Source organism: Saccharomyces mikatae, assembly GCF_947241705.1.
Source record: "Saccharomyces mikatae IFO 1815 strain IFO1815 genome assembly, chromosome: 12".
NCBI lineage: Eukaryota > Fungi > Ascomycota > Saccharomycetes > Saccharomycetales > Saccharomycetaceae > Saccharomyces > Saccharomyces mikatae.
The window spans coordinates 944,583-957,063 of record NC_079267.1 but is presented as its reverse complement, the minus strand read 5'-3'; the positions used below and the strand labels follow the sequence as shown (position 1 = coordinate 957,063).

Below are 12,481 nucleotides of genomic sequence, written 5' to 3'. Positions count from 1 at the left end.
ACAAATAGTTACTTGATAAACTGCTTTGAAACAGTTAATATCTGTTTTGTATGAGACCCTGGGATTTACACTTCTGCAATATTTGTTTCCATACTGCAGGACGCTGTTAGCCGCAGAAAGGTCGTATTACAATGTTTTACCTCTATTCGTGTTTGCATTACCCAGCACCTTTTTTCTTGAAGATGTTGCATCCGTGCCCCTTGACGGTAGCCCCGCGCATTTTGTGTGTGTAGCTGCTTCAGGCTTGCTCCGTAAACTCACAACGTCGGCCGTCGTCGCTTGTCGCGCGTCGTCGCGAAGTATTTAAACAAAGTGGGTTTTTCCTGTCCCTTAATTCTGCCTACTGGGTCGCTTTTTCCCAAAACACTTGGTTACTTTCTCTCTTGCCACAGTAAACAAGTTAAAAAAACGGTCGAATCTCAACGGCTTTGACAAACGTACATAATGACCGATATCACACCCGTTCAGAACGATGTGGATGTCAATGGTAACAATGTCAATAGCAACTCTTCTAGTAATCTAAAGAGGCCCATAGATCAAGAGCAAGATGAGAACGAGGATTCCTCCACTGGGCTTACAGAGGAAACTACCCCAGTAAATGATGAGTTGCATGTCAAAAAGGCCAGACTAAATGGAGACGCTCTCGCATCTGAACCTAGTCAGCTTGCAGAGAACAAGAATATTGAAGGTGTCTCTTTAGCGGCTAATGAGGAAAATACATACAACGCCACCAGTGTGGATGCAGAAGAGAAAGAAAAAGGGCTAAAGAAGGAAGAAGAGGAAGAAGGTGGCAGATTGAAAGATTCCACTGCAGACGAAGATTCCAAGCTAGAACGTCCGATAGAAGTTCCGAAAGAGCCTGCAGTAGCCCCTCCCCCAGAGCCTGATATGGACAACCTTCCCCAGGATCCAATACCAAAACACCAACAAAAGCATGCTTTGTTAGCTGTCAAAGCCGTCAAGCGGTTAAAGGATGCAAGACCTTTTTTACAACCTGTTGACCCAGTTAAGTTGGATGTTCCTTTTTACTTTAACTACATAAAGAGGCCAATGGATTTATCTACTATAGAGAGGAAGCTGAACGTAGGTGCGTATGAAGTTCCCGAGCAAATTACGGAAGATTTCAACCTCATGGTTAACAATAGCATTAAGTTCAACGGCCCAAATGCGGGCATATCACAGATGGCAAGAAACATACAGGCGTCTTTCGAAAAGCATATGCTAAATATGCCTGCCAAGGATGCTCCACCTGTAATAACCAAGGGGCGGCGGTCTAGTGCCCAAGAAGATGCCCCCATTGTGATCAGACGAGCCCAAACTCATAATGGAAGGCCGAAAAGGACTATTCACCCTCCGAAATCAAAGGATATCTATCCATTTGAATCGAAAAAACCTAAATCCAAAAGATTGCAGCAAGCGATGAAATTTTGTCAGAGTGTGCTCAAAGAATTGATGGCTAAAAAGCATGCTTCCTATAACTACCCATTTTTGGAACCCGTAGACCCAGTTTCTATGAATTTGCCCACTTATTTTGACTATGTTAAAGAGCCAATGGATTTGGGTACAGTCGCCAAGAAATTGAATGACTGGGAGTATCAGACGATGGATGATTTCGAGAGGGACGTGAGGTTGGTTTTTAAAAACTGCTACACATTCAATCCAGACGGTACAATCGTCAATATGATGGGCCATCGTCTAGAAGAAGTATTTAATTCCAAATGGGCAGACAGACCTAATTTGGATGATTATGACTCCGACGAAGATTCGAGGAACCAAGGTGATTACGATGATTATGAATCCGAATACTCGGAATCCGACATCGATGAAACCATAATTACAAACCCAGCCATTCAATATCTAGAAGAACAACTTGCAAGAATGAAAGTAGAGCTGCAGCAGTTAAAAAAGCAAGAACTGGAGAAAATAAGAAAGGAGAGGCGGTTAGCACGTGGATCAAAGAAGCGTGGTAAAAGATCAAAGGGAAGAAGTGGATCCAAAAGCGCTTCTTCCAAGGGTAGGCGAGATAAAAAGAATAAACTAAAAACAGTAGTGACGTATGATATGAAACGTATCATCACCGAGAGAATCAACGATTTGCCTACTTCAAAATTAGAAAGAGCCATTGACATAATTAAAAAATCCATGCCTAATATTTCTGAAGACGATGAAGTAGAACTGGACCTCGACACTTTGGATAATTATACCATTCTAACACTCTACAACACCTTTTTTAGACAATACGGAAGTTCCTCTAGCACTTCTAACGGGCTAGATGGTGCTTCCAGTATTACTCGAGATACATCGTCCTTGTCGCCCACAAATGCGGGCAGTAGGAAGAGAAGATCTAAGGCATTAAGCCAAGAAGAGCAAAGTAGACAGATAGAAAAAATAAAAAATAAACTGGCAATCCTAGATAGCGCATCACCCTTGAGCCAAAACGGCTCCCCCGGCCAAGTTCAAAGCACTGCACATAATGGGTTTTCCTCATCTTCAGATGACGATGTGAGTAGTGAAAGTGAAGAAGAGTGAATGACCTTCAATTTTTGATTATTTTCAACTGGTGGTCAAACATACATGAGTATGCTTTCAATACTTGAAATAAAAGATATTATAGCTCATGAATGTAGAAAAACAAAAAGTAAGAAAAAAAATGATGGATGAGATCTTAGGATCGGATAGAGGTTTGAAGAAAATGAATACCAGGTAGTTTTTCATTTTCATTCAATTGTAACATTATAAAGCTCATAAAGTAAAAAAAAACATTAACCCAAAAGGTTAACCATTTGCACATGATCTCATTTTCCAGATCAATTCATAATCTATATAATAATGAATAATAAAAAATTCTTATTCTTCCGAAGACATTCTTGAGGAGGTTCTATTCTTTTGTCTTATAATATCACTATTAACGAAACCTTGAAGGACAATACGTAAATATGTTTAAAAAGGTGAATGTAGAAACCAGACTTCCCATATAGCTTATTTCCCAAAACTTTCGAACCAACAACACAGCAACTGTACTATTATTAATTTAGATGTCCGAGGGACTTAATAACAGCTCCATACAGGAACTATATCAATCGTTAAAAAATATTACCGACAATGAAGAGGTCGAGCTTTTTGAAGATCGTATCACCAAATTGGAGTTTGGACACACCAATGGACCAGAATGTGCCAATGATGTCATAAAAGATAGATTCTTAAAACCTTCAAATGTTCTTCCTTGGAGCTTACTGGATATGGTACAAGATGTCCCACAAATGGATTTTTTAAATGATCATTCCGATAAATTGGACTACAAGGAATTACTGAAAGTCCCCAACCCCATCAATAGAACATCATACCAGTTCAAAAGAACTGGGTTGGAAGGTAAAATTTCAGGCTATAAGGAAGAAGTTGTTCTAAAAGAAGTTGCAAATGCCAATTCCGCAAATTCGCTGTCGATTACGAGAAGTATTAACCATAATCAGAACTCTGTAAGAGGTTCCACGGCTCAATTACCCTTCACTCCAGGTGGGATTCCCATGAAATCCGTCAAAACAGGTTTAGATCAAGGTGGCTCATCAGCAATGGCCAACGCCACGAAACTATTACACAAGGATGGTCAAGGTCTATTTGATGTCCCGGATGGTATGCAAAGAGGGATTAAACCAGTGGATACTTTAGATGAAAATGAAGATTCAAACGGGCTGAAAGAAATGAAACAACTAAATGAAATAGATAGTGAATTGGACATTAAGATGGAAATTAACGAAGCGAAACTTAAGGAGGAGGAAACCTTCAATAAGACTCTCTCTGAAGAAATTATAGAGGAGGCCACGGAAAAGACGACTGCCAGCAATGCTGATGATGCCGAAATTGATGAACTATTACCTGTGGGCATTGACTTTGGTAGAACTAAAGCAGTTTCGAAAAATGTTGCAGTAAAAAAAGAATGGGCCCATGTTGTTGATTTGAACCATAAGATTGAAAACTTCGATGAATTAATTCCCAATCCTGCCAGATCTTGGCCTTTCGAATTGGATACCTTCCAAAAGGAAGCCGTTTATCATCTAGAACAAGGTGACTCTGTGTTTGTAGCTGCCCACACATCTGCTGGTAAAACTGTGGTTGCAGAATACGCAATTGCCATGGCGCACAGAAATATGACTAAAACCATTTATACATCACCAATTAAAGCACTATCAAATCAGAAATTTCGAGACTTCAAAGAAACTTTTGACGATGTTGATATTGGATTAATTACTGGTGATGTGCAAATTAATCCGGACGCGAATTGTTTGATCATGACAACTGAAATACTGCGGTCAATGCTTTACAGAGGTGCAGATTTGATAAGAGATGTAGAGTTTGTCATTTTCGATGAAGTCCATTACGTTAATGACCAAGACCGTGGTGTCGTCTGGGAAGAAGTTATCATTATGCTTCCTCAGCATGTCAAATTTATCTTACTATCGGCCACTGTCCCTAATACTTATGAATTTGCTAATTGGATTGGAAGAACTAAGCAAAAGAATATTTACGTTATTTCCACTCCGAAAAGACCCGTTCCATTAGAAATCAACATTTGGGCTAAAAAGGAATTAATACCAGTGATTAATCAAAACTCAGAATTTTTGGACGCCAATTTCAGGAAACATAAAGAAATTTTAAACGGAGAGAGTGCAAAAGGAGTTTCCTCAAAATCAGATAATGGAAGAGGTGGCTCCACAGCAAGAGGAGGTCGTGGTGGATCTAATGCACGAGGTGGAAGAGGTGGGCGTGGTAATTCAACACGAGGAGGTGCCAACCGTGGAGGCTCAAGAGGTGCTGGTGCAGTTGGCTCTAATAAGCGTAAGTTTTTCACTCAAGATGGTCCTTCTAAAAAAACATGGCCTGAAATTGTTAATTACCTCAGAAAAAGAGAATTACTGCCAATGGTGGTGTTTGTGTTTAGTAAAAAGAGATGCGAGGAATATGCCGATTGGCTGGAAGGAATTAACTTCTGCAACAATAAGGAAAAATCACAAATTCATATGTTCATTGAGAAGTCGATAACTCGTTTGAAAAAAGAAGATAGAGATTTACCTCAAATTCTAAAAACCAGATCATTACTTGAACGTGGGATAGCTGTCCACCATGGGGGTCTTCTGCCTATCGTCAAGGAGTTGATCGAAATATTGTTTTCTAAGGGTTTTATCAAAGTTTTATTTGCGACAGAAACTTTCGCCATGGGTTTGAATCTTCCGACGAGAACTGTTATTTTTAGTAGCATTCGCAAACATGATGGAAACGGATTAAGAGAATTAACACCGGGTGAGTTTACGCAAATGGCTGGTAGAGCCGGTAGAAGAGGTTTGGATTCCACTGGTACAGTTATAGTTATGGCCTATAATAGCCCTCTTTCTATCTCTACATTTAAAGAGGTGACAATGGGTGTTCCGACACGACTACAGTCTCAGTTTAGATTAACATACAACATGATTTTAAATCTTCTAAGAATTGAAGCGTTAAGAGTTGAAGAGATGATCAAGTATTCCTTTAGTGAAAATGCCAAAGAAACTTTACAACCCGAACACGAAAAACAAATCAAATTGCTGCAAGAGGAATTACAAACGATAGAATACAAAAGCTGTGAGATCTGTGATAATGATATTGAAAGGTTTTTGGAGTTAATGCTTGCGTATAAAGAGGCCACAGTAACTCTCATGCAAGAAATGGTTAAATCACCTTCAATTTTACACATTTTAAAAGAGGGGAGGCTCGTTTCTTTCAGGGACACCAATGACTGCCTGAAATTAGGGTTTGTATTTAAAGTTTCTCTGAAGGATGCCGTATGTGTCGTTATGACATTCACAAAACCATGCACACTTCCAAATGGAGAACCTAATCATTTAATATACTTTCCAAAAGCTGATGGATACAGAAAGAGGAACTTTCCTAAGTTCCAAAAAACTAACTTCTATATGGAAGAAGTACCCGTGACGGCTATTGAAGTGATTACCAAACGTAAATTTGTTGCTCCATTAGGTAAAGTAATGAAAAAAGATGCTACTGCTTTAAGCGAGTTTGACACGGAAACTAATAGCATTTTGGAAGGTAAGACGCTTAAAGAAGCTATCAACATTGAAAAGCAAGGTTTGAAGATCCACCAAATACTGTTGGATCGTACAAACATAAGAGACGAGATATTTGGACTAAAAAGTACCAAATGTCCCCATCTGAGCGAACATGTTGTTCCGAGGTACAAGGCACATGTAATTGAGAATAAAATTAAAGAATTGTATCATCTAATGTCTGACCAAAACTTAAGCTTGCTACCTGATTATGAAAAGAGGTTAGCCGTTCTGAAAGACACCGGATTTATCGATCAAAACCACAATGTATTATTGAAAGGTAGAGTGGCTTGTGAAATCAATTCTGGTTATGAACTAGTTTTAACTGAGTTAATTTTGGACAACTTCTTGGGAAGTTTTGAACCTGAAGAAATAGTCGCTTTATTGTCAGTATTTGTTTATGAGGGAAAAACTAGGGAAGAGGAACCACCTATTGTTACACCAAGGCTTGCAAAGGGTAAACAAAGAATTGAGGAAATATACAAGAAAATGCTTACTGTTTTCAATACCCACCAAATTCCATTAACTCAGGATGAAGCTGAGTTTTTGGATAGAAAGAGGTTTGCCATGATGAACGTTGTCTATGAATGGGCCCGTGGTTTGTCATTCAAAGAAATTATGGAGATGAGCCCTGAGGCTGAAGGTACTGTAGTCAGAGTTATTACATGGCTTGATGAAATCTGTCGTGAAGTTAAAACTGCATCTATTATTATAGGTAATTCTACATTGCATATGAAGATGAGCAGAGCTCAAGAGTTAATTAAGAGGGATATTGTTTTCGCCGCAAGTCTGTATCTATAGATGAATTATTCTTTCTAAAGTTTGAGCCTTTCTTACAATTAAAATTTCGAAGAGTTATTGTTTAAAAACTACGTATTGTACACACACATGCATATAAGTCATCAGAATTCTGTTCATTTTTTGTATATATATATATGTTGTTTTTTTTCTTTCCGTAGGAAACGGAAGGATAATAGTATGAAAAATTTATAAACGGACTGCCTCATCACTAAATCAATATCACAGCATTACAGAAGTAGATACTCTGAATTGCTCGATTGAAGACTTACAGGGGTATTGGGAAAAATAATGGCTCCTAAATCTGGTTCATCTAGCTCCAAAAAAAAGCCATCCGCAAGTTCTAATGGTGCTGATATAAAAGTAACTAAGTTTAGATCGCCTGCTGAGTTTATCACCAGGCCACATCCCTCAGGTGATTATGGAAAGGAAACATGTACAGCATATGTTCATCCCAAAGTACTCTCCTCGTTGGAGATAAATTCGGGTTCATTTTGTACCGTCAGTAAAGTCGGGGAAAATGGTATCTTAGTAATAGCTAGAGCGGGTGATGGAGAAGTGCATCCTGTTGATGTCATTACTCTTTCCGAAACCATACGATCTGTTGGAAATATTATTCTTGGTGATCGTCTAGAGTTAAAGAAAGCCCAGGTGCAGCCACCTTATGCTACAAAGGTCACTATAGGTTCTCTACAAGGATATGACATTTTGGAATGCATAGACGAGAAAGTAATTCAGAAACTTTTAGATGATACTGGAATTGTGATGCCTGGAATGATTTTTCAAGATTTGAGTGCAAAACTAGGTGATAAAAGCATTGATATTGTTATTACAGATGCAAGCGATGATTCGCTTCCTGACGTCAGCCAATTAGATCTCAACTTGGACGAGGTTTGCGGTGGCTTAGATGGTCAGTTTTATCTATCTCCACCTTTTATATTTAGGAAGGGTTCCACGCATATTACATTTTCCAAGCAAATACGAGCAAATCGCAAGTACAATCTTCCGGAGCCTATATCCTATACAGCAGTAGGCGGTTTGAACAAAGAGATTGAATCATTGAAAAGTGCTATAGAGATACCTCTGCACCAACCAGAACTATTCAGCAGTTTTGGTGTTTCTCCTCCTCGAGGTATACTGCTCCACGGGCCCCCAGGTACTGGTAAAACCATGCTTTTAAGAGTTGTAGCAAATACATCCAACGCACATGTATTAACCATTAACGGCCCCTCAATTGTCTCCAAGTATCTTGGAGAGACTGAGTCTGCATTAAGAGACATATTCAATGAAGCCAGAAAGTACCAGCCTTCAATCATTTTCATTGACGAAATCGATTCAATAGCACCAAATAGAGCAAACGATGACTCCGGGGAAGTTGAAAGCAGAGTTGTAGCTACTTTGTTAACTCTAATGGATGGCATGGGTGCTGCTGGTAGGGTAGTGGTAATTGCTGCTACAAATAGACCTAACTCGGTTGATCCAGCTCTTAGAAGACCTGGTAGGTTTGATCAAGAAGTAGAGATTGGTATACCAGATGTTGATGCAAGATTTGACATTTTAACTAAGCAATTCTCAAGAATGTCCCCGGAACGTCATTTATTGAATTCTGAAGGGATCAAGCACATTGCCTCTAAAACGCATGGTTACGTTGGTGCCGATTTAACTGCTCTCTGCAGGGAATCGGTCATGAAGACGATACAAAGAGGACTGGGGACAGACGCTAATATAGATAAGTTTTCATTGAAAGTTACATTAGAAGACGTGGAAAGCGCAATGGTGGACATCAGGCCCAGTGCAATGAGAGAAATTTTCTTAGAAATGCCCAAAGTGTATTGGTCTGATATCGGTGGCCAAGAAGAGCTTAAAAAAAAGATGAAAGAAATGATACAATTGCCTTTGGAGGCGTCCGAAACTTTTTCCAGGCTGGGAATCTCAGCACCAAAGGGTGTCTTACTTTATGGGCCACCAGGATGTTCCAAGACGTTAACTGCAAAAGCTCTCGCTACAGAATCAGGTATCAATTTCTTAGCCGTGAAAGGCCCTGAAATCTTTAATAAGTATGTAGGGGAATCTGAAAGGGCTATAAGAGAAATTTTCCGCAAGGCACGTTCTGCAGCTCCAAGTATCATCTTTTTTGATGAAATTGATGCCTTATCTCCTGATAGAGACGGGAGCTCTACTTCCGCAGCCAATCACGTGCTGACATCTTTACTCAATGAGATTGATGGTGTTGAAGAATTGAAGGGTGTCGTTATTGTTGCGGCAACGAATAGGCCTGATGAAATAGATGCTGCTCTTCTAAGGCCTGGTAGATTAGATAGGCACATTTATGTGGGCCCTCCAGACGTAAATGCTCGCTTAGAAATATTAAAGAAGTGCACAAAGAAATTTAATACGAAAGAATCTGGAGTTGATCTTTATGAATTGGCAGACCGCACGGAAGGCTATTCCGGAGCTGAGGTTGTGTTACTTTGCCAAGAAGCAGGACTGGCTGCTATTATGGACAATTTGGATGTCACAATGGTGGAATTACGTCACTTTGAGAAAGCTTTTGAAGGAATTGCTAGGGGCATCACTCCAGAAATGCTCTCATATTATGAAGAGTTCGCTCTCAGAAGCGGTTCATCATCTTGAGCGTGTTCAATATTATTTTTTTTTGTAAGACTTGATCATAGTTGATAGAGAGTATGATGAATACAATTCCTAACGCAATTATGTTAGTCACTTTATACGTTACTTAAATTACAGCCATAAAGGGAATAACAAGTGAAATTAGCTCAATGATGACTAGTCAGATGATGCTAACTTTGAGGAGAGAAGAAACCGCGGAGATTCAAAGCTCTCAAGTGTTTCAAATAATTACGTGATGAATAGATTTTGGAATACTAGGAAGTTTTCATTATCAAATGCTGATGGGTTGTGTGCCACCTTAAATGAAATATCTCAAAATGATGAAATTCTTGTGGTTCAACCGAGCTTCGTGCCCGTGCTCAATAGTTTACTGACTTTTCAAGAATTGACTCAATCAACACCTGTAAGAAAAATTGCGTTACTTGATGATATGCTGAGTGATGATTTGTCTGGTACATTGAGCAATGTTCCGCAAATGGACCTTATCTTTCTTATTGATGTCAGAACATCTCTCCGACTTCCTTCACAACTAGTTGATGCTGCTCACAAGTGCGATTTATCACCACTGCATATAATATACTGTCAATGGAAAAATTCTTTCCAAAATACCTCGAAGAATTCAGTACATCAGCAGAGGGATGGGTACGCATTAAATGTTAAGAGGTCACATTTCCCTAATGTCATTGAATCTCAATTGACGGAGTTAAAGAGCGAATACATTCTTTACCCTTGGGATTTGTTACCATTTCCACAGATTGATGACAATGTTTTGTTAACCCATTCTCTTTATAACATGGAAAATGTAAATATGTACTACCCTGAATTACGGTCCTTACAAAGCGCTACAGAGTCAATACTGATTGATAACATAGTTAATTCACTGCGAAGTTTAATTTTTGAAACTAATAGTATCATAACAAACGTTGTTTCTATAGGTAATTTGTCTAAGAAATGTAGCCATCTTTTGAAGGAACGGATCGATGAACAGCAAACAGAAGAAGATTTGTTTATCAAAGGTACGCTATATGGTGAACGGACTAATTGTGGACTAGAAATGGACTTGATTATCTTAGAAAGGAATTTAGATCCTATAACACCATTGTTAACACAACTTACATATGCAGGAATACTGGATGATCTATATGAATTCAACTCAGGGATAAAGATAATGGAGAAGGATATGAATTTTAATTATAAGGAAGATGAAATATGGAATGAATTGAAATTTTTAAACTTTGGATCTGTTGGACCACAACTGAATAAATTAGCAAAAGAATTACAAATCCAATATGATATGAGGCATAAAGCCGAGAGTGTACATGAAATTAAAGAATTTGTCGATTCTTTGGGTTCATTGCAACAAAGGCAGGTATATTTGAAAAATCATACAACATTATCATCTGACGTTTTGAAAGTAGTAGAGACTGAGGAGTACGGATCTTTTAACAAAATCCTAGAGTTAGAGTTGGAAATTTTGATGGGGAATACGCTCAATAATGATATTGAAGATATTGTACTAGAGTTGCAGTATGAGTACGAAGTTGATCAAAAGAAGGTTCTTCGGTTAATTTGCTTATTGTCCATTTGCAAAAATTCACTTCGAGAAAAAGATTATGAAGATCTGAGAACCCTTATGATTGACTCTTGGGGTATAGAAAGATGTTTTCAACTTGAGTCCTTGGCTATGTTAGGATTTTTCACCAATAAAACAGGGAAAGCTGATTTGGATATTGCTAAAAGCAAGCCAACAAGATTACAAAAAGAATACCGCTATATTTCACAATGGCTAAATACAGTGCCTATAGAAGATGAGCATGCTACAAATAAAGCCACGAATCAAAAAGACGAGTTTGCAGAAGCCACTTTCGCTTATAGTGGTGTAGTACCATTGACAATGAGATTAGTTCAAATGTTATATGATAGGTCTACACTGTTCCATAACTATTCCTCACAACAACCTTTCATACTATCAAGAGAGCCCAAGGTTTCTCAAACCCATGATTTGATAGAACAGTTATACGGAGACTCCGATGTAATTGAAGAGAGCAAATGGGTCCCAGAAGCCGTTACCAAGAAGATCAATGCAAGTATCAAGAGCAATAAAAGACACTCTATAGACGGTTCTAATGGAACAACTCAAGCAGAAGAAGATATTGCACTTGTAGTTTTCCTTGGAGGTGTAACTATGGGCGAAATAGCAATATTGAAGCATTTACAGAGAAGATTAAGTAAAAAAGGTATCGTTAAAAGATTTATCATTATTGCAGATGGCCTGGTCAATGGCGATAGAGTTATGAAGTCTATATCTTAATTGTTATATATTATAAATGAATGATATATGCGAATACGCTTTCTTTTTTACTGAACGGTTTGAACCAATCATATGAGAGAAGTGCTCGGTGTTTACGGAAGAGCTAGGGGACAAAGAGAAATTGAAAATAAACGCTGACAACGGTAGAATCCTTGGTACTGGCCTAAAGATTTATAAGAATGCTTGACTAGTTTTTTGTTCTAAATTTTCCTTAAAAGAATTTAGAGAGCAAAATATAGAAAAGCAAACCATATTAAATACACAATGTTGTGCCAACAAATGATCAGAACGACAGCTAAGAGAAGTAGCAAAATCATGACCAGACCCATTATCATGAAGAGATCGGTACATTTCAAAGACGGTGTATATGAAAACATCCCGTTCAAAGTCAAAGGTAGGAAGACACCTTATGCTCTTCCTCATTTCGGGTTCTTTGCTGTTGGATTTGCTATCCCATTTGTTGCCTGTTATGTTCAGTTGAAAAAGTCTGGTGCTTTTTAATAACCTCACAAGATTTGAAGGGTAAATGTGTGTACGTAGTATGCTTGGGACAGTGCCAGAGTCTCTTTTGCTACTCTAGGTATGCATATTATCGTTTTATTTATTTGTACAATTTTCTTTTCATATATTCATAATCCTCTTCCTA

At 38.4% G+C, this 12,481-nt stretch overlaps 5 protein-coding genes across 5 annotated transcripts; all 5 read left to right on the top strand.

Annotated features, from left to right (window-relative positions):
* Positions 1–444: 444 nt before the first annotated feature.
* On the top strand, positions 445–2,529 carry BDF1 (chromatin-binding protein BDF1; the record flags this gene model as incomplete). The annotated part of the gene is made up of 1 exon (XM_056224505.1): positions 445–2,529. One exon carries the CDS (start codon positions 445–447, stop codon positions 2,527–2,529), a length of 2,085 nt encoding a protein of 694 aa, XP_056078417.1.
* Positions 2,530–3,035: 506 nt separating this feature from the next.
* SKI2 (SKI complex RNA helicase subunit SKI2) lies at positions 3,036–6,896 on the top strand (the record flags this gene model as incomplete). Its single annotated transcript, XM_056224504.1, has 1 exon — positions 3,036–6,896. One exon carries the CDS (start codon positions 3,036–3,038, stop codon positions 6,894–6,896), a length of 3,861 nt encoding a protein of 1,286 aa, XP_056078416.1.
* Positions 6,897–7,184: 288 nt separating this feature from the next.
* On the top strand, positions 7,185–9,527 carry AFG2 (AAA family ATPase AFG2; the record flags this gene model as incomplete). The annotated part of the gene is made up of 1 exon (XM_056224503.1): positions 7,185–9,527. The coding sequence occupies one exon, from the start codon at positions 7,185–7,187 to the stop codon at positions 9,525–9,527; it is 2,343 nt and encodes a 780-aa protein (XP_056078415.1).
* Positions 9,528–9,759: 232 nt separating this feature from the next.
* VPS33 (tethering complex ATP-binding subunit VPS33) lies at positions 9,760–11,835 on the top strand (the record flags this gene model as incomplete). Its single annotated transcript, XM_056224502.1, has 1 exon — positions 9,760–11,835. The coding sequence occupies one exon, from the start codon at positions 9,760–9,762 to the stop codon at positions 11,833–11,835; it is 2,076 nt and encodes a 691-aa protein (XP_056078414.1).
* Positions 11,836–12,099: 264 nt separating this feature from the next.
* Positions 12,100–12,336, top strand: COX8 (cytochrome c oxidase subunit VIII; the record flags this gene model as incomplete). Its single annotated transcript, XM_056224501.1, has 1 exon — positions 12,100–12,336. The coding sequence occupies one exon, from the start codon at positions 12,100–12,102 to the stop codon at positions 12,334–12,336; it is 237 nt and encodes a 78-aa protein (XP_056078413.1).
* Between the last annotated feature and the right edge of the window lie 145 nt (positions 12,337–12,481).